The following is a 26,564-nucleotide window of genomic DNA, read 5'->3' as shown; positions in this document are numbered from 1 at the left end:
GTGGTTAAGCTACAACATACGGCCGTAGCCATAAATTGGCAAACTATAATTGAAGTAGGGAGTAAAATGATATTGACGCGCGTATTTGAACATGTACCGTTTAAAAAAAAATAAAAAAAAATTCGATTAGGTACATGTTCAAACACGCGCCTTAACATAATTTTACTCCCTAATTTAATTATAGTTTGTAAATTTATGGCTACGGCCGTATGTTGTAGCTAAACCACTGGGGAATGCCAAAAGAAATGGCGTATTTCAAAAAAACACTACCTTATTCTTAGGTCAATAATTATTATAAAGCAATCATTATTCATAAGATGTTTATCACACTTGAATGGTCAAAGACATAGCTTATAATAAGTATCTTTAGAATCATCTTCGAATGTGTTGATCTTGCCGATTTTTTGAATAATAAAATGCCTAATTCTTGTCAAATTTGGGATCACAGAGATTATCAATATAATTTTTTATCGTGAATATTTTACTAAAATTATCTCGTAATAAATTATACTAATGGTTTTATAAATGCGTTTAAAAATTAATAAATGTAAAAAATCTTAACACCACTGCACAGTTATGTACCGAAATATGACTATATTCTAAAACATTGGAGCAAGAGGTTTAAAAGAATACTATTTTATGTAACAAAAATACTTTATGCAGTCATAAAATGTTTAAAATAACTATAAAGGATAATAAGGCTTCAAAATTATATAAATAGATTATCTACAACGTTTAAGGAGTGTCCAGTATCATGGTTTGAAAATACAATAAAAACTCAATTTTGACCTTCGACGAGCATGTCCCCCCTTAACATAAATCTAGGCTAAAATTATTGTTTAAAATAATTACAAGAAAAAAAAATTTTTATGTACCACGTTTTTAAATTTTCTGTTGAATCATATAAACTTGACAATTCTATGTACCTACTTTATTAATAAATACTTTTTTTTGTACTTGATAGAAATACTGAATAAATATAGAATACTGAAATGTCATTTTGACATTTCATATTGATTTCCATAGTAACGCACGTATATATTAATAATTTAGTGGCTAGGACCCCCTTAGCAACCAATAATAGTTTTTTACTTTTTACGAATATTTTCCGAAATAACTTTTCATACAAAACAGAATTAACTGAAAATTAATTCAATTCTGCTTAAAGATGGCTAAAAGTATTAAAAAAATGCATTGTCGTCGTGTTCTGATATATTCTAAAAGTTTCAAATGTCTAGCTAATCGGGAAGTTAGTTAAAAATCTTCAATCGTCCAATACAAATCTTGGACAAACCAGAAAAAATTTGTACGGGACAAACAAGAATACGAGCTAATAAAAGTGGAAAATTGTGATTGTCTAATTGGGAAGAATTAAATAATGTTCAATTCTATGAAAAATATTGTAGATATATTATTTTATTTATTTAATGCATTTATGGTTTTAAAGTTATCTAATATTTTCAAACACAAAATTAATACCTAGAGTTCCCATTAACTTCTGACTTACCTAGTTTTATCATATTGTAGAGAAGAAATTGTAGAATATTATTCTATAGCTAACTCAAAAACAGTGAAAATCAAGTTATAGTTGTAGTATTGAGGTGACGAAATAGTATAAGTATATAAATTTCAAAACATTTTACAACGACTTATCTTAAAAAAATATTCAATAAATCTTCGTAAAGATTTTCATGGTTGCCAAAAGTAAATTAAACGATTATTAAACGCAGAATAAACAAAAACTAAAAAGCCGTGACGTGGCACTGAGATAATAATTTTTAACACTGAGGAGTCATTTCTAGTCGAAAAAAGTCTCGGAAATCGCCCGGAAAATTGTAACTATCTCATTAAAAGATAAGGCGTCTAATGTAAGTACGCTATCCCAAAATAAAGTAATGCCTCAAGACTGCGAAATCACATACTAAACTAAATGTTATAGGTTACTCGATTACTTTATCGAAAAATGACTAGTTTTAAATAAAATTTATGTTATTTATACTATCTTACAGTGGTAAAGACTTCGGGGGACCGTAATGTCTCTGCGAGCAAATTTTCAATCTACAATTTAATACACTTTAATACTATCAACCGCGTGTCTGGAAACTTGTACGTACGCAGGTCACTGTATCACACTTCACCATGAAATATTGTATCGGAAATATATGGCCGTATATTAAAGACCGTCCAGCCTCTTTGGATCGTATTTAAGGAAGCCAGCGGCTATTTTCTTAGGCTAGGTTAGGTTTAAATTAGAACATTATTGTGTGCAATACTCCACGAACAACGCGCATTTTCTTCTTCTCGGTGCTATAGAGATGACCGTATAGTATACAGTCATCTCTTTCCGATAAGAAAGCTGACGGCGAACTGTGCTATGGTGAAATGTAATGCGTCCAATTTACACGTAACCACATGATATAAGGATAGTGTCAAGTTGCATTGGGCAGCATAAACTGGAGGGAATACGGCTTTGGGTATATCTGGATGAAGGCAGATGCTAGAGTAGGCCAAGACCCACAAGTTCTTTAGGGAATGGGACAACTGAGCTCCGTGACAATTGGGCGCCGCACTGTCGAATGAAATAAATAGACGTTCGTTACGATTTTATACAGAAAGTAGACGAGAAATTTTAACCTCAGTTAGTGCTAACACCGCGACTAGCGCGTTTGGTGTCGTTGGCCATTGGATATAATTAACATGTTATTTAAATGTGGTAATTAAAAAGTTAGCAGTGATTGCCAATTTCTATCTCCTACTTAGTAGTTTTAATTAATTTTGCTCATAACCATAATGTTTTATCGGTTTCAGAATTATCATGACTGAGGTTTAATATAAAAATAAAAGAACCCTATTTTCGTTGGAACTAAAACACAATATGAACAATTAAATCATTATTTATCTGTGCATTTTGAAATTCTCACTAAGTATTAAATAATAATTTAAATATAAATAATAATATTAAATATATATTTTACCAGGACCTATAATTTTATTCACGCACGTCTGTTTATTATCTAATTTCATTCGATTGCGTGGCGCCCAGTTGTCCCGGCGCCGAATCGTCCAAGACCCGTTCTTTATAACATAGTTTTAACATATTATTCCAGATAGCGACCAAATTTAATATTTTTCGTAAAATATCGGTCTGTTTGAAATATTATGATAATCGGACTGTAACTTCAACTCAATTTCGCCAATATTAATCAACATCTTCCTGATATACTTTTGCTCTGAAAAGAGAATTTTCTTTAATTACTTACGGTTCTACTAGGAAAATACTTTAGAAATGTATCTCTCCGTAAATATTTGTCGGAGACACTCGTTTTCCCACGGGGTGCGATGACAGATCTGGCGGCAAGCTCGGAATATTAAAATCATTTCTGAATCTCCTCAGAACGAACGCTCGCGGAAAATACATTAGGATACTTTTCATCGAGTGTCAGGTTGTGTAGGCAGGCAGACGTAATTAATGGATTTTCCTATTAATCTAAAGCCGGGGTTGTCAAGCTTTTTATACCTACCGCCCACTTTTGCATCTCTGTTAGTAGTAAAATTTTCTAACCGCCCATTGGTTCCACAGTAATGGTGATTTATAAAGTAGGGAAAGAAAAGAAAAAGTTATAAAATTTATAAAGCAGAGTTACAGCAAATTAAAGCATATAATAATACTTACTTTCCAAATACTTAATGTCAGACTTTTGCTAAGTTTGTGTAGAATAAATCTTTATAAAACAACTTACTGTAGTTAAATCTATCTTTTTATTTATACTTTGGATACATAGAAGCATGACGTCTGATGAAATTACATTTAATTATCTAAATTAATTATTAATAAGACCCTGAATCTGATGCTGCGAAACCACCAATATCGAATTTATGTTTAATTTCTTCATATCTAATTTCTAACAGTTCTTCTTGGCAAGTTGTATCAGCCTCTTCAATATTTGCGGCGAAAGGATTTTTCATCCAGTCACTCACCTTCAATTTTAAAATATCTTCAAATCTCTAAAACCCCTACCGCCCACAATAAAAGCTGGAACGCCCACTAGTGGGCGATAGGGACCAGGTTGACTACCCCTGACTAAAGCATAGATTTTCAAACTTTTCCGGCCAAAAATGATACATTTAATATTTAAAAAAACGCGATGTGTTTTCTTATACAAGCAGACCGTGTTGCTTTTTAGCAACAACCAGTATTATTCTTTATATTTTTGTTTGAATGCAATTTTATTTAAAAACTTGCAGTTCTCTGCAGTTGACAAAATGTGCTCACAAAATTGTTATAGTTTTTATTCACAGGTGCCACTGTTAATATTAAATATTAAAAGGGACAGATTAGAAATGTAATATATTATAAATTAAATGATTGCCATCATGAATTCAAGTAAAGCACACACAGGCGAAAACCCTTGTGAAATTGTTTTTTTTTATTTTTTATAAATAAACAAAAGGTTATATTAGAAACAATAAAGGTGCAGGGCGGGACTCGAACCCGCATCCATCGAATTTCGGCCAACTTGTCACATGCATCTTACATCAGTGGCGAAAGGTGGAGGTAGGCTGTAAGGATCCGCCATATATAGTGCACACTAAACTATGTCAGGCATACATATTTGTTTTCATTGAAATAGGACTACAATTTACAGATGGTTTTGGTTAATTTTAAAATTCAATTAAACCCTGCATAACCAAACCATAATAGTTTTAGTATATTTTGAGCTGTACGACAAAATTGTGCACACTTTTTCATTCATACTCATTTGTTTTCATTTGATCAAAATTACATATTACACAATATATTGTTTCTTATTTTTTTTTAATTCATTAAGCCCTGCCTAAACCATACTATAATAGATAAAAAATATCATTCTATCTATAAATTATTCAAAGTTATGTATGATTTAATTGGATAATTTAAGATATTGTATAGATCGATGAGTATTTTTGAGTATTATCTAATATCGTCGGTGTTTGTAAAAAGGGCGAATCAACCATTTTGGCGAAATCGAGATTTTAATGCAAATACAATATGTACCCCACTAGCTTTGTTGTGTAAAAACGGCGAATTTTTATCTCCACAGGAAAGTACTCAAAAACGATAATCGACTAAAATTAAATTAATAAAAATTACGAAATAAAAAGCAAATGTGACATATTAGGCCTTTTAAAATATTATATAATAATACCTATTATAATGACAGTATTCTTTCTTAGCTTAATTATAAACTTGTTAGATATTTATAATGATCTACAGGTAAAAAACAAATACATGTCAAAGGTTAAAAATCATCCTCCTGTAAAGTAGCATTTTGGTTAATTCGCCCTTTTTACAAAACACCGACGATATGCTTTGGTTTTCGCAGGGTTTAATTGAATTTTAAAAACTAACCAACACCATCTGTAAACTGTAGTCTTATTTCAATGAAAACGAATACGTGTGACTGACAATGTTTAGTGTGCACTATTTATGGCGGATCGTAAAAGCCTATCTTCACCTTTCGCCAGTATCTTACATGATTACAAATTATGCAACTGTAGTGTTGATGTATGTTCAATAAAGAATGTTATATTCTTAAGGCGATACATCAGTGAAATGGCAAATAATTTTCAATTATAGGCGCGACGAAATTTTGGACTCGCTGCCATTCCGAGAGAGAACGTCGAGCTGGGAACACGTCAATTTGTTTCGTGATGGCGACGGGGGTATTAATTCTTAAATCGTGTAAAGATGACTAAAAACGTTACCTATTTACTTTAAAAAGAAAACATGTGATTGAATATATTATTATTGTTACTAATAGAACATACGTTAAAGTGCCCACCACCACCCGTCATATATGCACAACCGTGGATATGCACGGCCGCTTTTTATGACGCTTTAAACGTGTCTGAAAGAAGTGATTTTAAGTGCTCATTCCGTCCCGAGACGGAGCCGCACGGGACTGATGCTGCCATGCACCGTAGTGCTTAAAGAAGAAAGTTAAGAAAGAAAATGTCTGTTTTTGGACTGGCTCTGCTGTCCGCTGACGTTAAGCGCTTTGTGTACCCTGAGTACACTGAGTGTCACGAATTGAAATGGATGAGTCTACAGAAGAGTCGGGACTATCCCGCTCCCCATACGACGCTGCAAATTTCTCAAATGCCGCAAAGTTGGCTTCGGTTGCTACCAGATCTCCATGACCAATTGGGCCCGTGTGAGGACGGAACCTGGCAAACAGCTCCGCTCGTTCGAATTCTATAAGCGGGCAATCCCAGAGGATGTGTTCAACATCTTGGTGGTCATGCCCGCAGATACAACCCGGCCCATCACTCGTGGAGTCTGGCGGCGAAGTTGCCATGGCCGGTGAGGAACTGGCTAATCCAGTGCGAAGGTTGGAGTCTTCTAGTTTGGTGCCTGCAGAATACGTCTGGAAAAAACGGTAAGTGTGCCGCCCCTTGGGGGAGGCGGTCCACCTCGCCTGCCATGCCGTAAATGCGGTCTTGTACACAATGTCACTTACAGTCTTCCTGTAAGGAGCGTCCTCGGATCTCTGCGGTGGTGTCAGATAGACACCGGCGAGTATTGCGCTAATCCCCCTCAAGAGGAGGGTGTCGCTGCCCGCTTAGTAGTGCGCGTCTCACGAGAGTTAAGGAGTTTACTCGGGAATGCCAAATGCTGGAGGCGTAACCGGCAATTCCCATGAAAATTGCGCCGTATGCAACCTTAAGGGCTCTAGGCTTAAATCCCCAATTGCTGCCCGCCATTCTCTGACAGGCCGAATTGGCCTTAGAGACGGCCGTCTTGGCGTGGTGAACGAAAGACAGCTTGTCATCAAGAATTACTCCCAGATACGTAACCCTTTCGGAGAAACGCACTGAGGTCTGGCCAAAACGAACCGTGGGCGGCCGTCGAGTTATGTTGACCCGAGAACTACATAAACAGAACATTAAATGGACGCATTTTGGATTTATATGACAAATTATATTTCGTTTGGAATGCGTCATTTGCACCCGCGACCCGCAATCCGCGCATTGCCTAGCCACGGTCTTTTAAGACCGTACCTCAACTGAGGTATAGCCTTAAATCTTTTGAATTGGTCATTAAGTAAATAAAGAAAATACTTTCATTTAAAATTTTATAATAAGCCAGTACTCACCATATTAACCGGTACTGCCTATTGATGAGGTACTCCCAAGCGTTAGGGCTCGCGACCCCTCCAGGCAGTCGTCTACACTCCGTGTCCAAATGATCACGTCTCGCGTTCATTCTTTCGTTCGCGGCTGTCATCTCCACTGGCGATAGAGGCCTCCGCATGGCTGATCCTCCGCTCCCCCCTCCGGCTCTGCGCCAGACGTAACTGTCATTGTCGTTGATGTCCTGTTAAAAAAGGGGGCTGGTTAAAATTGTGTATTTAACAACGAACAAAATTTATTTTTTGTAAATTGGTATAAACTTCTATGGTACATGTGCCTAACCTAGGTACTTGATTATTTTTGTACCTATATATTATATTCAAAGCTGATAGTTGGTTAAATTTGGAATGGATTTGGAAATAAAAAAAATGGGAGGGTTATATTAATTAAGTGCTGTCTGATATACGAAGGTTAACTCAAAACGGGTCCGAAAATTTGTACGTATGCATTGGCCGTAACACAGTTATCGTGAGATGTATCGTAAATACATGGCTGTATAATATTGAAATCAATTCCTTGCCTAAATAAACCACTTAAAAAATACGTAATAAAATCACCGGAATACAAGGGAAAGACAGAAGAAAATAGGTAGGTAAGTAAATAAGAAATAAGGGTTTTTTACAAACACTTCAACTATTCATAATTTGTTTACTCTATTTTTAATATTAATACTATCGACCGAAGGTACTTGATGGAATTTGAATTAAAATTCTAATAGATTTAAGTTTTGTACTATTCCATTTAAGTCGTTTTTTAGCGACCCGGGTTTCGCCTTTCGGCATCTTCAGGTGCCGTGTACACTCACCAAAGGTAAACATACACTGACAACGAACACTTTTTACCTCTAGCTTATGTAATAAATCAATACCATAAAGTAAGTAAAAAACTCCATTACCTACCTATCAAGTCAAAGGTCACAAAAAATACAACAAACAAGTTATGAGTAGTTGAAGTGTCAATAAAAAACCTAATTGGTAAGAACCCTATCTTATTAATAACAATACACTCGATAGCATATTATAATAAATCGGTGTCTGAAGATGCCGAAAGGCGAAACCCGGGTCGCAAAAACGACCTAAATGGAATAGTACAACACTTGAATCCATTAGAATAAACTCTATTTTTATTGTGATCCTTAACTTAACTTAAATTAGGTGGTAAAGTTTTTACTTACTTTATTTTATTAATTTATTATAAGTATATTAAGAACTAATTATATTAGTTGTTATTGTGTATTTACCTGTCGGTGAGTACACATTTATTTATTTTATTTATTTATTTTTATTTATTTTATTTATTAAGGAAAACAAACAGTTACATATTGATTACAGAAATTTAAAATATAATAAAATATAGTTAAGGCTAACAAGATAGAGAGTAGGAATAACATAAATATAAAGAAATTACATAAGAAGATTACATGAGAAAAATGAGGAAGAATAATGAATAATTAAATGATATACAAAAGAAAAAAAGAAAAATAAAAAAAAGTGACATAAAAAATAAAGGAATATATATATATATATGTATAAGTAAATACATTATATATCTATTTATACAAAATTTTGGAGATAGCATGTTTAAATGAAACAGGTAAATTATTAAAAGGATCAACGGTGGAGAAATACATATTATAATTTAAACAAGAGCGCCGAATAAAGGAGTTTTGTGCATAATTAGAACCGCTACGACTGATATGGTACAAAGTTTGGTTTCGCGTAAATCTTGATGGACAATGGAAACCCACCCTTTCGAGTAGGTTTGGTGAGTCTACAAAACCATTGATAATTTTAAAAAGAAAATATTGATCAGATATAGAACGTCGACTTTCCAAAGATGGTACCATAAAAGTTGCAGCGGTTTTAGTGGCGCCTGAAGATGCCGAAAGGCATAACCTGGGTCGCAAAAAAGATTCAAATAGAATAGTATAAAACTTAAATCCATTAGAATATTTAATCCAATTGCATTGATCACATACCATGGCTGTGAAATGTATTGAATAATATATAATTTATTCCCAGTAGACTTACGGCATAAATTAGCAATAATATATCGCTGAACGAGCAGACAAGCAATGTGAAATATAAATAATTGATCCACGCTCTAGTGTGAGCCGTGTCTAAGTCTGCAATAATTAATTATTATTGTCTACCCATTTCAAACTATGGTCAGTTAGTACACTGACACAATTATTTATTGCGATGGTACCTATTTAAAAACACTAGACAACATTGATTGAATGTACCTATATTGAATTAACGCTAGCATAGTAAATAATGCAAACAAGAAATATCAATATAGTAGAATGAGGTGCATAGAGACAGATACTGGGTACCAGTGGCGAATGGTGGAGGTAGGCTGTTATGATCAGACATAAATAGTACACACTAAACTTTGCCAGTCGAATGTATATTTTGTTTTTATTGAACGACTACAATGCGTAAATAGTGTCTGATAGTTTTTAAAAATCGATTGAACTCTGCCTAATCCAAGCCATAGTAAGATAATAGTCAAAAAATATTCGTTTATCTATTCTATACACAGGACTGCTTTCGGCCACTACGGCAGCTATATACGGTAGGTTTGTATCGAAGTATTAGCATTTATTGTAACAATTACAATAATTTAGCCGTCTAAACAGTCAAAACTGCCTATCTCGCTCTAAAATTTACCACAGCCCAAAAAGGTGCTGTTAAAAAATAGCACTTATTGTAACAATAAGAACTGACTTATTGTAATTGTAAAGCTGCCGTAGCGACCGAAAGCAGTCTTATGTATATAATAGATTCGCTGATGTCTAAAAAATGGCTTCATTCTCAACTCCAAACGACGACAGTTACAATAATCCCCTTTTGCGATTACGTCAATTGTATAATGTATAATTATCATGAAATGTTAATTCATATCATGAGAAAACAGCATGATAATAAACATAATATTATAAAACTTTTCTACAGTTTACAGATTGTTCATTCTTAGCTCCCAAAGATACCCAACATTCTTAATTACTTTTACAGGGCATGTGGGCCCATTTTTTTCATTAAATTAATATCCGCTTAGAATAATGATACTCAACCTTTTTTTTCTTCGGGCCAAATACATATATCTGTAAAGTAACGCGGGCCGCATCACTACTGGTGTGACGAAAAAAATCATGAAACCCCCCCTTTTTTACAAAACATTTTTGAGATTTTAAAAATTATGCGTGTTTTTTAAATTATACGTGTGCAATAGCAACACTCTTATACCAGATATGATGTGGACCATAATGACAATCCTCTTCGGGTGTCACTATCTGTGCGTCAAAGTCGAAACGAATCTCAAGATATACGAAATTCCTGATAATAAATGTGTTTCGGGCCGCACATAAAAGCTTAAAGGGCCGCAGGTTGAGTATCGCTGGCTTAGATGAAAACTCGTGTCAGGCTTGTCAGGCACCAATAGCGAGGGCTGTGCGGCTGGTCAATGCATTCCCTAGAGACGTAGATATTTTCAGTGATGTTGCCATGCATTTTGTTTTTAAAATTCTATTTTATCTATTTGATTTGTTTTTTTGTTGAATTATTTTTGTTTAGAAAATTTTCGTTCATTGTTGTTTTTTTGTTGCTTTAAGATTATTTTTTGGCTTCTTCTACTAATTTAATTTACCTGTTATTTACGTTCTAAATGTCAACGTCTTGAAGTAATAATATGTAAGTACTCAATATGTTTTATTTAATACATACATAAATCCATGTAAGCATACCAACAACATAAATATTAATTAGTTTGGTATAATAAAGCATCTGATAAACATAATTAATACATATTTTTTCCCTCTGCGTTTCCTATGATTAATAATACTTCTTCTAGGATTTCTTATATTTGTCATTATAGAAACGGCCTATCATTCATTCATACGTGGGCAACTAATGGATGTCTGCTTAGATATTTTTTATTTTTATAGTTATCTCAGAACAGCTTGTATGGATACACGGAAAATGGAAACAAAGTGTAAACCCAAAACTTCGCAGGTTTCCGAGAAACTATTTTTGATAACAAGCATCTTATGAATAAAACAAAATAAAGCCAGGCCAACGGCGAGATTAAGAACGTGTAGGCCCTATAAACCAACTGATTTTGCCCCCCCCTCAATTAAAAACTGAAATCACATCCTTTAACAAAAAATAATTGTTATTGAAGATGGCAGTGATATGATATAAAATATAATAATATTAGTATTTTATTTTGTATGTATAAGTGTCTGTTTTGGTGGTGTTATACCCCCTTTGATGTTAGTGCAGGTTTTCGGTCATATTTTATTGTCAATGTATGACATATTTTGGGTGTTTCTCAGCCTCCATTATTTTTTTCTGACGAATCGATTGCGTCACCTACGTCAAAGAAAATAGCCGCTGAGTCAGGCAGCTTACCACGAACACGTGGACACACCAGACAATAACACCCTATTTTTACGGGAATGGGACGACTGGCCTCCGGACAATTGGACGCTGCACTGTCGTAGACACGTGTAGACGAGGTATTTTAATCAGTTTCTATCTACTACTTAGTAGTTTGAATTCATTTTACTCTTAACATAATGTATTCTTTATCGCAGATTGAGAATTACCATGACTAAGGCTTTATATAGAATAAAAAACTCTTTTTTCGTTGGAACTTAAACATATGCACGATTAAATAAATCATTGTTTACGTCTGCATATTTACATTCTCACCAACCATTAAATCATAATATACCTAAAAATTGAAATATAAATAATAATATTGAATATTTTTTTAAAGTACCTAACGTCTATTTATTTTCGAATTCCGTGGCGTCCAGTTGTCCGGTGCCAAATCGTCCTAGACCCATTTTTACCACGTGCTTCTACTTAGGGTTGTAGCTATTAATTTTTGATAGTAACCAAAACTACCTCCTCCGGCTGCCATCTTGCATTTGATAGCGGCCAATTTTAAATATAACATATTACCAATATCCTGACTTTTAAAACACGATCACCGTCTATCTAGGTGTATTAATATTTTTTTTCGGGTCAGGGAATATAAATTGAAAACTTTAAAATGAATCGTACTGCGTTCGGACCCTGTGGGTCTATTCTATACTTATCGACCGCTAAAGTGATAAATATTATCAAACTTAGGGTAGTATTAGCACTTATTGTCACAATTACAATAATTTGGTTGTAATTGTTGCAATAAGTGATATATTTTAACAGCACCTCTCTTGGCTGTGATAAAATTTAGAGCGAGGCAGTTTTGACTGTTTAGAAGGCTAACTTATTGTAACAATTATACTACCTCAATACAAATATGTAATAAATCACTTTATCACTTTAGCGGTCGATAGTCGCCGTGTGTATAAAATAGACCCGTTGGGGATGAATTTCTGCGGCAGACCAAGGGTTTTAAATGATAATATTATGTCGAATACTAAACATAATTTAGTAAATAGCTAACACCCACGGTGGCCTCGCGGCTTGAGCGTTGGACTATCACGCCGTGGGTCTCAGGTTCGAATCCTGGGTCTGGAAAGTGCACATATTGTTTTTCAATTTGTGTGTGAGTCAGGGTATGGACCTAATAGGTTGAGCAAGTGGCTGACATCCATTTCTCGTAAAAAACAAAATCTGTTAATACAAACCTCTACTCTGTGGAGGCCCATAATATCATATTATGATCCTATTAGGATCGGACATGGCCGAAAAAAAAATAAAAATATAAATGAGATCATTAAAAATTTTATGGTAAGTATTTATTTAATTAAGATTGTTTATTACTGCTCTAGATATAAAAAATCTCAACGTTGTATATATGAAAATCCTGAATTATTGACGTAAATGCGAATTGAAAATTAGCATATAAGTAGCTACATATTTTCTGGTCCGGTCGTATTATACGCGTTGGAAATTTTTTCCTGTAGCGATCGGTCATTATGAGCTCGTCATCCCATTGTTGGGTATACATATTTTTTCGTCTTTTGTTTGCTATCGTTGGTAACCGTGTTCCGGAAGATAAAACGTCTATGGAAAATATAATACCGCGGGCGTACCAAAAGATGGCAGCTCGAAAATGACAAAGAAGTTTTTTTTTCAAATGTTTGTTCCTTTTTTGAAATTCGATACACTTTTTAATTAATTGTTTTGTTGATAATAGAGACGAAAATGGATCAAAATTCTAGTTTGTTTAACTTCGTAGACACTGTTACGAATTTTTTTAAACTTAAGTTCTGTTACCCTGATTTTTCTATGATATGTATAATATAATATATTGATTGTTATTTTTTTAAACGCGTGCAACAAAAATCCAATGAGTTCAGAGAATGACTAATGTCTTCTTCATTATGACATAAGCCTATGCAGGTCTTGGCTTCCTCTAACGTCCGCCTCTATCTAGATCTCACCCAAGTAATTTTGTACGATATTAACCAAGGTTTCATTCACCGTCCTATTTCCCGAATGTCTGTTGTTTTCATGCGTGACTCATCCAAATTCTATATAAATTATAGAACCTATAATTTTAGGACTAAGCACCTTAATTAGATTAAAGCGACAGCCATATGCTCCACTTAAAATCAATAACAAAAATAATAATCGACTCTCTTTTATTTAACACAATATTATTATGTTCTGGTTCGCAAATATGAAATTTAAAAAAAATCAGTTCGTTCTTTTTTTGAATAAGAAAAAGCACCGTATATTGTATTACTCATTCATGCAATATGAAAGAGAATCCCGCCTTTTTTGGTAAAATAAATGTATGGAATCGTGAGCGTGTAGGTAGGTACACATTTTTTTATTAGTGGAGTGGAGAGACGTATATTTGCTATGAAACAAAAACATTGTGCATATAACTTATTTAGATTATCCGTACGCCAAAAATGTTTTTTTTATTAATTAGATAATATCAAAACACAAAAATGTTTTTGTCTTCAATATAAAATACTTTTAGTCAGGTAGATACTTGATGGATACAGAAAATATATCTCCGTGAATGACACCATTTCTTCCCAAAAACATGTCAAACATAGTCTAAGTGTCAAACACAAACTGTTTATAACTATTTTAAACATCTCCTGCACACCTGCCATTTTGGTATTAATACCTGCCATTTCAAGTGAAATTTATTGCTTGCGACACTGTTTTTTTTTTTTTTTTTTAATTAAAATGTCGCATCATTCGAGATGTTACGGGTACATTAAAATACGCGCGTTCTGTGAATACCAACAAAATCACTTCGATATATTAACGTGTTGCATTCGGACGAGTTTAGATGTGCGGCACAGCTAATAGTTTGTCGATCGACATGTTTAATCCATAGTTTCAGACATGGCCCCCACATCCTGAAGCGGGCCCCCAGGCTAGGATTTTTGGCGGGCCCTCTACCTATCGTTAAGGGTAAAGGCAGTGTGACTCTCTACATTAACGTTTTCCAAATGGTGTACGCGGTAAAAAAATGTGTTTATTTAGTTTATTTTTTTGTATGTTTTAATACATCCATTTGAATTATGAAGTTGTGAGTATCGATACACAGTTAAAATTTGTATCGCACAACTATATAATTTTAAATAAAACCACCCGAAGGAAAATAGTAATTTACAGTATTTTTTTTACTATTAGAGCAAATTTGTGATGGGTGTTTATCTCACTTATCTGGTCGACTCGCCTCGCGCGGGCCCCCAGACTAGAGGCCTGGCAGCCCCCCCCCCTTGTGGGGACCATGGTTTCAGGCACGCAAGCTTTACAGTTTATGAACCTGGGATGGGAAGATACTCTACATGCCTTTTGTTTATCTACTGTCTGTTTTTACTAAAATTATGTAAATTGGCCAGTATATATTTTGTTGTATTTTATTGAAGCGTATATCTCTTCTCGTATATTCATTCACGCGTGGGTTCGCATAAACATAATGGACGATTGTATGGAAAAGTATCGCATCGGGTACGTGGCCAATTTAGAAAAAATAAAGGAGGGTGTACACGTGCGAATGATAAATTACTCGCGCTCAAGCACCAAATTGGAGTATAACTTGACGCCGCTGTTTGTATATTCAGCGTTTACACGTGCCGTGTATCATGTTATTTATGAAAATCAAGATCAGCGAATTTTTCAACATTCAACATTTTTTTTTTGATCAAAAAATTTTTCTCAGGCTGCAGTCAAAACACAAAAAGCACACACTGCCCGATAATACAAATTACAGATATTGTTGGTAATTTTTTAAAATTCAATTGAAACCTCGAAATCGAAAATAAGTATGCAAGAAGAGGTATTTTCGTAATGATGTCGATTTCTTAAGAAATTTGAGAACTCTAGAAATCAAAAAACCAATCCCGAACTCTCAAGAAAACAAATATTTTTGATTTCGAGAATTCTCGAATGTCGAGAAATGAGAAAAGTCGAAAAATCACAAGCTTTCTGTATATGTATGTATAGTGAATAAAAATTATGTTTCATGTAGTTTTGTGAACGACTTAAACATGTAATTTGTTAATAGGTACTATAAATAGTACATTATTTGTTATTAGTGCATCTGCCATTGGTCAGGCTTTGGTTTATTGCTCCAAAATAACACGGATATCACTCGGACTAATTTCATAAACAAGGCGGTTATCTACAATAATTTTTAACACACGACATTGCGTCATACTTGATTCCAAATGCATTCGATTAGACTATCCGATTGAACTTTTTGTTTATATAATTGGAGATTCTAATCGGATGCATTTGGAATCGAATACTTATGACGTGTTAATAATATTATTATGCATTACTATTCAACGACATTTGATAGCTCGCTGTTAACGTGGTTATGACTAGGGATTCCAATCCCGGGATCCCGAACTATTTTCGATACCTATGAATCCCGGGATTGGTAAACATAATCCCAAGACCTTCGGGATTGAGTTTTTTTATCAATTTTTGTGGAAAATAAAATAAAAACGAAAATATAACAGAAAAAATACTTTTCATAACATACAAATACATTAAAAATAAACTGAGTTTGAATGAAGTTTGATGTATTACCCATGTGTTGCCAATTCATTTTATTTTTTGACACAGATTAATAAAAATGAGAAAGATTGGAAAAAACAATGCAATATTTTTTAATGCATTTGTCATTTTTTTTATTTTAATTGAACTTGTATTTGTTATCTTTTCATAAATAAATAAAACTGTTTTACTTTCACATTAATATTTATACATATTACAATATTATTTACTCCATTAAACCCATGTATTTCCAAGATTGAACGTACACAATATTAACAATAAATGTCTTAATAAATAGTATAAATTATACTAACTTTATTTTTGACCGATTTTATCAACGTTATTTGTATTATAGAAAATTTATATTAATTATTGAAAAAAATGGTGATCTCGGGACCAGTCCCGGGATCCCGGGATCTTGAAATCGTAATCCCGAAATCCCGGGATCAAGATTTTGGCTTGGGATTGGATTCACTAGTCATGACCGACCGTGTTCAAAACTTCCCGGGATAAGTATCTGCTTGAATAGGACACATCATATTGATCACTTTTTTGTTCATTTTGGTGTTCAATGATATGTTAGAATAACCATGGTGAAGATGCCGCAAAACTGATTAAAAAATCCAAATCCTAAAAAAATTTAGTTATATAATTTGTGATGTTTGGTTCTTGCAAATAAGTACGTTTGAGTTTTAATCCAGCAGTTAGTCAATTCAGGCTGATGATGATAAAATCTTAAATCAATTTAATAATATAATTTGTAATGTTCGCTTTGTGTAAATAAATACATTTGAATTTGAATCCGGCAGTTAGTCAATTCAGGCTGATGATAAAATCTTAAATGAAATTAATAATATAATTTGTGATGTTCGCTTCGTGTAAATAAATAAATTTGAGTTTTGATCCAGCAGTTAGTCAATTCAGGCTGATGATAAAATCTTAAATGAAATTAATAATATAATTTGTGATGTTCGCTTCGTGTAAATAAATAAATTTGAGTTTTGATCCAGCAGTTAGTCAATTCAGGCTGATGATAAAATATTAAATGACATTAATAATATAATTTGTGATGTTCGCTTCGTGTAAATAAGTACACCTGAGTTTTAATCCGGCAGTTGGTCAATATAGGCTGATGATGATAAAATCTTAAATCAATTTAATAAAATAATTTGTAATGTTCGCTTCGTGTAAATAAATAAATTCGAATTTCAATTCGGCAGTTAGTCAATTCAGGCTGATGATGATTCAATCGTGATTGCGTAATAAATGGATAAACCTGTAGGTATAACTACCGTTGATTTTTTTTGTTTGAAACGTTTTAAAGTCCGCTTTTACATCGAAACCTATTGAGATTGCACGGTCTTTGTTTCGTTGAGTGAGGAAAGTTTTCTCTCCGCGTCGCGAGCCAAAGTTGGCGACGCAACCATCCATTCTCTTCGCGTTGAGAAGGAAAAAGGGGGTTCCTGTGTACCTACCGAGGGTTTGAGTTTTCCATACGGAGGGGGCGCTATACAGAACTGGAGGGTGCATATGTTTTGATAACATATTTCATTCACTTTTAGTTCTATTTTATTCCGGTATGGTCCCAATATTGAAGCTCGATTTAATATAAATAAAACGGATTTCAAGTTAAACACATTTATATTTTTATAAAAATCGATGTTTTTTTTAAAAATATATAAAAACTATTAAAACTGTGAATTAGTCAAAAATCTTTTAGGCGAAGCTTAGAAAAATTTATAAACTAAATTTAAATAATAAATATAGCCATAAAATATATGTAATATTAAAATGGGATCCTTTAACAAATTCACATTTTATTACATTTTTTTTACAATTGTAAGTTTATATTTGACTTAAAATAAATAATATTTTTCTTTTTAATGTTTTCAGGTACATATTTATTAATTAACACATTGAAGTTAATCCCTCCAAACCAAAACCCGCAACGCACCACACCCAGTCTTAATCGAGCGTATCACGTGGCCCTACATTGGCGAAGTGAAGCATCTAGTTCAGTTTTAGGCCGGGAATGCCCTAGGAGAAGATATCCAGGACTAAATTAACACAGTTGAAATTGTAAATTATCAAAAAAGTGTCTCAAATTGCAAACTTCGTATTTTTCCGCTAGGTGGTGCCTCTGGTAGGTAAAGACATCGCCGTAAAAATTTTAAACTCAAACTCAAATTCAAATTTTATTTATTTTTACATAAGTATAGTGAACATTGCAAATTTAAGAAGTTCACAACATGACATTTAGAAACAAAGAAATATTAAAACAGTATTATATAAAAGTTATTAAACAGTAGAAAAGTGAAAGTACAAAAAATATAAATTAGATACAAGGACGTAGGTACACTGAATAAGCCAAGCAGGCCCTATTTTAAGGATTCGTGAAATAATGCCCACCTATACACATTCTCACGCAGGTGGAATATGTCAATATCCGAATTGAATCGATTGAACAGAGTTATTGCCCTCCCAATTGGCATTACCAATGGCAGGGTGAGAACCTTGGGAGAACAAACAACTGATGCCCCCGATGTCTACGATAGTTTATCAGGGATACACAAGTCAGTACCACCAAAAATGGCTGAGTTCTCATTTACACCACGTTTAAGTCTGAAAAAATACGTGGCCAAATATATATACAGTATAACCTCGTTTTTACGTGCCCGGTATTCACGTTTTCCCGGCAATTGTGTGTAATTTTTTCGGTCCCGATGTATTTCAGTACATTTAATACCCGCATTTACGTTTTTATTTCCCGCGATTTACGTCGGAAATATTCAAAATATGCGAGTTACGCGCGCTTCTGAAGAACTGTCTGATGAAGACGAGGTTGATATTCCAACAAAAGAAGAAGCAATGAGGTTCACCGAGGGTTTAAAAACCTTCTCTACAAACTTTGCTGATATCCAAGATGACACTTTTAAATGTTTATATAGTAGAAAGAGAATGACATAACAAAAAAACAAAAATGCAACAAACTAATATACATATGTACATGATTTTTTCAATAAAAATTTTAATTGAATGTTGTTTTTTAATAAAACGTTATTTTTTTAGAAACATAAAATTTTAATGTTCTTTTTTTCAATACCCCCCTTTTACATTTTCCCTCCAATTAGGTTTTTTTTTCCAGTCCCTTAAAAAACGTAAAATAGGGGTTTTACTGTATATCTAACTACAGTATGTAGGAGTACCAAAAACGCTAAAGAAACCCAAAAGCTTGAAGGTAAAAAGGACCAAGGATTTAATTTCCTGCACGTATTTCGATTACATAGAACTTCATACTATTGTTGTCCGCATCTATCAAAAACCACAAGTACTTTAACACAATTTAATATTCGTAAGAAAAATATACTTTAAAAAACTTATATGTTTTTTTAAACAAGAAAATCATTTTTATTTCACACAGAAGACATATTTATAAACTAAAAATGAGCATTCAATTAGTGTTATAATCGATTTTGCATATTGATCTGACAGAAAAAATGACTTCATTAGTTTCGAATGTTCTAAATTTAAAAAAATTCTCTATGTTTTTTAGGTTTGTTGGATTTCAATCAAATCGAACACCTCCTCAAATCATAGTGTTTTGATACTTAACGATATTTTGTGATGAGTTTTACTGTGTTTAATGAAGATTTACCGAAATATTACCCACTTAAGCCTCGATGACATTGAGCTACTTAACAAGCTGCTTGTCGGCGAATTTACGATCAGCTTATAAACTCGCCCAGTGTCATCATCGAACTAGCTAACAAGCAGATTGTAAACAATCTACCGAGAAAAGTTGAAAGCCGGGCTACTTTACATGCTACACGCTGGCGTGTGAGCCGATATGCGTCTGAGCAGTAGAGCGATAGTGGCGATCTCCCGGTAAAAAAACGAACTACTCAGTACATCCTGTCAATTGTAAAGTAGCTCAATGTCATCGAGGCTTTAGGTATATACATTTTCATTTTTTTATCTCACGAAAAATCGAGATTTAAAACGCAACGCTTGTCCACCCTTCACTCTCCAATAAACACAGGCACCAGCCGGTTAGCTGTGCGGCTTAGTTATACTGCATTGCAGCCCCTTTGAGCGGGCCCCGGAGTAATGGCTTTCCCCGAAAGCCTCCTTTCCGACCGGCATACAAGCGCGGAATTTTACACTTCAGAGTTATTTATGCTCTCCGCGGAAGTGTAAGCGAGCCCACGCCATCTATTGTTCGACGGTCTCCGTGGAATTATTCTTTGACGTTAATATAGGCTACATAATAAACTTCTGGCTTATATATCTTTCATAACAGTTACAATTGTTTGGACCACATTTTGAATTCACAGATGCGATGATTGCCTTTACATTTGTATCCATACTTAACATGTAGGTATGTAATCAGTTTCATTCACTTGTACGGTGACAGGGTATCAGTGATGAAATCTACATATACATCAAGTATATCCAATGCGTCATAGGAATTGAGGTGTAAAAATATAAAAAAATCTATATAAATTCAGTTGTAATAAATTTTAAGAGCACTTGAAAGTTGTAATCAAATTGACCGCAAGGAAGCCGCCTGATTTCGTCTTACCACTTAATTGGTATTGCATAACTTACAGCTTTTCGAAGGAGTGAGAAAAAGAGAAGAAATGAATCCCCGTGCTTTAAACGGAGGCGTATTTCCCTTTATATTAATAGTAGGATAATAGTTTGACCATGAGTGCAATGAGTGCTCAAAAGAAGAGCAAAACTTATCATTTTCACGATACACGTGTTGTTGTTTAATTTATAACGCCTCGACATGTCGTTTTATAAGTTGAAGAATGACACTGGAAGAGTGTGGTAGATCACTGCCATTGATACCGGATAGGTAGATCACATCATACTTGTAACAAAAGCACGATCACAGTCACAGTAACACGCATAAGGAATGTTATATTTCTAAATTTTGCAAAATATTCAATGAATAAAATAGTTGAGTTGATTTTATATAATATATTATTAGTGTATACATCGTGTTGCTTACGTCTTGCGTATGCCAATACGTCAGCGCTTGCGCCACTGCCCTCAAGTGATGAAAGTAATAAATATTATCAAACTTAGGGTAGGTTTGTATCAAAGTATTAGCACTTATTGTAACAATTACAATAAGTTGGTTGTAATTGTTGTAATAAGTGCTATATTTTAACAGCACCTCTCTTGGCTGTGATAAAATTTAGAGCGAGATAGACAGTTTTGACTGTTTAGACGGCTAACTTATTGTATCAATTATAATACCTCAATACAAATAATATGTAATAAATACTATCACTTTATCACTTTAGCGGTCGATAGTCGCCTTGTGTAAGAATAGACCCGCAGGTGAATTTAACCACGAGATCAATAATGACGATTGACGCGATATTAGCAAGATATTTGGATCAATTTCAATCAAGAATGTTTGTTCATATTATTTTCTTTTAACATTTTCAATCAACGGAAATTGTAGATTAAAATTTGACGTAGGTATTGTAGGTTGATGTCATCGGAAAAATCTTCAGAAAAAATGCCATCTTACACTAATTATAAGGCATACTTGATATACAAGGGTTTTATTACTTACTGAAATAATATTTGATAATCTTTGTAATCACCATTTATAATTGATCGAATGCCAGCAACCAATCCTAGTAAAAAGCTCTGTTATGATGGTTAAATAACGCGATAGTTTATCTCTGCCCTGGACTGGAATTCATAATTTACCGTGTTATATGATATTTCAGTCTCCTGACAACTGTGGACAGTGACGACAATCATTAATATTTTGTTTTGCTAGTCATCATCGTTTTGACATCACTTTAACACGATAAGAAACCATCATGTTTCATAAATTATAAATGTTGTTTTGAAATACATAAGGGCCCAATTGCCAAATTTAGTAAGTAACTGTTTTTAAATAAATAACACTAATGGAATTTTTCATATAAATACGATTACGTACAACTTTTTGGAAACTTTCAACATGAAATAAGGTAATATAATAGTGCCTGTATGCGTGCATGGATTTACTTGCACCGATAGTGTGTATTTTAATCTATCGCGATAATAACTGTTTACACGTAAGTGTAGTGCTGACTGTCTCTCCAATCTCATTTTAAAATCTCAAATCTCAGTCAAGCGTAAGCGAGACGCTATGTTGTCATCGTATGGTGCTATTTGATAGATTCAGACAGATTCTGACAGGTTCGGACAAGTTCGTAGATTATCGGTAGACTTCAAAATATTCCGTGAGGTGTAGTTCGTATTTCTTCCGGCAGGTTCGCTACTATCGTTCTACTGCACATGCGCACCCACCATGCTATTACCCCAATTATTGCGTGAAAATTCAGAAGCCTCCAAACTTTTTTTAACTGCAACTTGCACGATAATACGTGTTTACTCGTGCATAATATGTACTGTCAGCAGTAAATCCATGCACGTGTGAACGGTAAATAATGCTAAACATGACCTGAGAACAAGGCTTAATTGTCAATGAAGTAATGTCGTTTCAGCCCATTGATATCCTTCATAACGCAAAAAGGGCATATCAGAAAAGTATCGTTCTTGGAGCCATTTTAATAATATATTGATTAATAATTATTCGCAAGCGCAAAGACGCCATTAATGGTAACACCGGGTGCCATCTATAATCATGTTAGTAATTTCATTACCTTGATTAATTTTACAAAGTCAATTGCCCTTCCAGCCCTCCAAAGTTATTAGGTACTTATTAGGATTAATTGGCATGTGTCATGGACGTATCAGTAGCTTAATAATAAAAGCAATCACTCGGATTGGGAAATATGTAAGTTTGAATACCAGTAGACCCAACTTTTACTATGAATGTTTCTGAGATTTTTCAAATTTATTTAATTATCTTCTACGTATATGTTATCTATTTCGGTAGATTCTTTTTAAGTTCATACGCCTAAAATGTGTTTTAAGCCTTCCCCCAACTTTAACAATACATAAATGTTTACACTATTTGGGAGTAATTTACCCCTACACGAATGCAAATCAAACATGTTTTCGTTGATTGATTCTGAGACATTCCCACCACTGAATAATGCGTTTTCGCGCTGCAAGAAGAGTGTAAACCGATGTAAACATGTACAGCACAGTCCAACAGGGACCAGGATAAATATAAATTTATCACAGGTAGGTTACTGCGTAGATTTTTACAAAAATGTACTTAGCTATTGTGACATCACGCAGGACAACTCTCTGACAATTTGGTTATGTATCCATAACTCGCCTCTATGATATCTCTCCAATGACAATTCATTGTCATTTGTTTAATTCATCGACATCCTTAGTAACCAAATATGTACATATCGGTAGGTGTGATTTCGACTATTGTAATAAAGGTAGGTATCTACTCAATAGTATATTATTGATCAATCTCAATTTTCCCACCCTATTTAGCTGCGTTACTACACACACATATAAACCATTATGAACTAAGCGTCTCTAATATTACTTACTATTTAATGATTCTAATATCATTCAACTCGGACCATTCAATTTATTCAAACTTAACTCAGCTCTACTCTCCGAGTTATTTCACTGCGGATCAAGCTCTCCTGAGTTCTTTCTCTTTTATTTACACCATGTAACTTTACTTCGAGATTAATTGACGAATAAGCAACACTGAAGATAACATCCACTGAGTCTTATTACCGACATCACCTTCCACTGGACCACGTGAAGGATCGGGGCCCGTTAGTAAGGATTTCCGTTGCCTAACCTTAGTCCATAAAATCTACACAATGTATAAAAACTGTTTACAACCGTTTGTATTGGATCATGTTTTGATACAAATATCTACGTTTTTTGTATTTATTATAATGGAGCAAAAAAAAAATATTCTGTAATTCTTTTCGTCCTTATTTCGTTTATTTAGTGATTAATATTGAGAAGCAACATTTTAAACTGATGGATATTTATCTAATTTAAAACGCAATATCACTAAAAATTCTTTTGGCGACACTGAGTACCTAATTTTTATGGGGTTAGATTGTTTATTTTATAAAATGTCATCATCAGTGTCCCAAAAGTTCTCCGTCAAATGTATTTATAGGCAGGGTAGAGAAAGAGACAGCTATCCAAATAGGAATAGGTGGAGCAATATTCAACTCGATGCGGAGTGTCTGGGATTGTACGTGGTCAAAACCAAATGCCGCCTTATCGACACTTATATTCTGACAATGCTGCTTTACGGTAGCAAATCATGGCACCTAACGAAAGCTCAGAGCAGATGTTTGCGACGGATACTGGGTGTGCGGGTGGTATGACTTTAGGAGTAACGAGGAGTTAAGAGAACGCACCAAACAGCCTCTCATCACGGTGAGAGCGAAAAGGCGACGTTGGACCTAACTCGGCCACGTGCTGCGGATGCCAGAAGAATAAATACCTCAACCTGGTTTGCATGTTCTTCAAACCAACCGAATTCCGGAAGGTCGCTAAATACTATCTATAGAGTGTATTCTAGGGCAGAGGTATGCTGATATGATCTGGAATGACGCAAGAAGACTGGCAAGCGACAGAGATTCTTGGAGGCGCCGTGTGGTGTCCATATGCTCCAGCTAAGGGGCGGATATGGCCGTAGAAGATGAAGAATTTATTGAAAAATACGTGACAAAATTAGGTTGCTAATAATTGTCACTTACGCCCTTTTGGACGAGTAGGGATTTTATAATATTAATCATTCATTGCCTGCATGTATGCTTTTCCACTATGTCGTTATTAATTCAACTCAAAACTACAAGTTTTGAGTGTTGAATTGTTTAGTTAGGCCTTTATTTATTTCAAAACTTCAAACACCAAGAAAATGTTTTTGTATGTATGCCACTGTAGTAGGTCCGCAGTGCCTACAAATCCAGAGGGACGATTCTGCCTGCCGACCGTGTTGGAAAGTTGCCATATCGCGCTGGCGTCAATCCGCTTTTCATTTTTTTTTTGTTATACAACATGTTTTGCGGTTCTCCGGAAGTTATTACAGTTTCCTGTTCTATCTAGAGCGAAGGGGAAAATGGCGCGGTGACCGCGTCTGCTAAAAGCGCGGGTTTTTTGACTTCCTGTCTTCGTTCTATGGATGCCCCTAAACCGAGTTTAGTATATTTCATACTTTCTATATTTTTTTTGTCACATCTTATATTGAAAAGAAATACCGAACATTCTGTTTTTTTTGTAATTGAATTTAGTATCTGACAATCTTGCAATACCAAATTTAACAATTATTTAGTTATAATATTTTATGATCATCGGCACTGCAATCTAATCTAGGCGCAAATTCTTTATTTTGTCATAGTATTAGATGCAATATTTCTCTCGAATAATTCGAGGATCAATGTGTCGCGTTCCCTAAGGGGTGTTAACTTAATAAAATAAGTAGATAGAGAATTGATATAAGTATAAGAGTATAATGAGTACTATAACCACAAACAGGTAGTTACCGGTAGAAATAATAAAAAAATACCATTTAAAGAACTAGACAAGTAATGTACGTTTGTAAATAAACTAACCAGTAAATTGAAACTAAAAGATAATAAAAAAATAGACACACAAGTAAACTTGATACAAAAAATATCCCGTTTACACGTGCATGGATTTACTGCTGATAATACGTATTATCGCGGCAGTAACAAAAAATGCACGTGCTAACACGTATTATCATGAAAATTGCAAAAATGCATTCACGAATCAAAAAAGTTCAGAAGCTTCTGAATTTTCACGCGACAATTGGGCCGTGCAATATCTTCGCCTGCGCAGTAGAACGATAGTAATGAACCTGTTGGTAAAAAAAACTACACCGCGCAGAGACTCATTTTGAGGTTAACCGATTTTCACGACCTGTCGAATAGTACCATAAAATGACAACATCGCGTCTCGCTTATTCTTGAAGAATGATAAATTCGTGACAGTGAGCACTTTTACGTGTTATTATCGTTAGTTATTATCGAGATAGTTTAAAATACAATTGGTGCAAATAAATCCATGTACAGAACAACATTATCTGACGAATTGATGGGGGAGCCACAGTCGAAAACTACCCAATCAACACTCGCAACTGGACAGAATCTTACATTCGAATGACGTTTTTAATATGGCGTCCTTATGTAAGTTCGTTGTTCCATTTTTGACCATTCTTCAGATAAGTTTGTAGGACTGTACGTATACAGACACTATTATGTTGAACGGTAAACAGATAATAGTGAAGTAAAAGCCCCGCACGTGATGTCCGAGTAGTATCGTATCCGCTTGTTAAGACGTCGTGTTCGAATCCCGGGTTTGGAAAATTCACTTTCAATACGTTGAGCAAGTAGGATAACATTCATGTTTTCAAAAAAAATCTATTACAGAAACTTATCGTAAGGCGGCCAATATCCACAC

The 26,564-nt window shown here is 34.2% G+C and overlaps 2 protein-coding genes across 2 annotated transcripts in view; one reads left to right on the top strand and one right to left on the bottom strand.

The window, feature by feature from the left end:
• The window catches only part of LOC147074639 (uncharacterized), a 277,840-nt gene that overhangs the window by 34,146 nt on the left and 217,130 nt on the right, over nucleotides 1–26,564 (top strand). The window lies entirely within an intron of this gene.
• Nucleotides 1–26,564, bottom strand: part of LOC147074641 (carbohydrate sulfotransferase 11-like) — a 206,909-nt gene that overhangs the window by 13,976 nt on the left and 166,369 nt on the right. The window contains exon 3 of the mRNA XM_085943744.1: nucleotides 7,137–7,357. Coding sequence (XP_085799870.1) covers nucleotides 7,137–7,357 — 221 coding nt within the window. The remainder of the gene's footprint in view (nucleotides 1–7,136; nucleotides 7,358–26,564) is intronic.

The sequence above is a fragment of the Rhyacophila brunnea genome, unplaced genomic scaffold, assembly GCF_057557595.1.
Source record: "Rhyacophila brunnea isolate RB1 unplaced genomic scaffold, BYU_Rbru_1.0 scaffold_16, whole genome shotgun sequence".
Lineage (NCBI taxonomy): Eukaryota > Metazoa > Arthropoda > Insecta > Trichoptera > Rhyacophilidae > Rhyacophila > Rhyacophila brunnea.
This window is presented reverse-complemented; position numbering and strand designations above follow the sequence as displayed.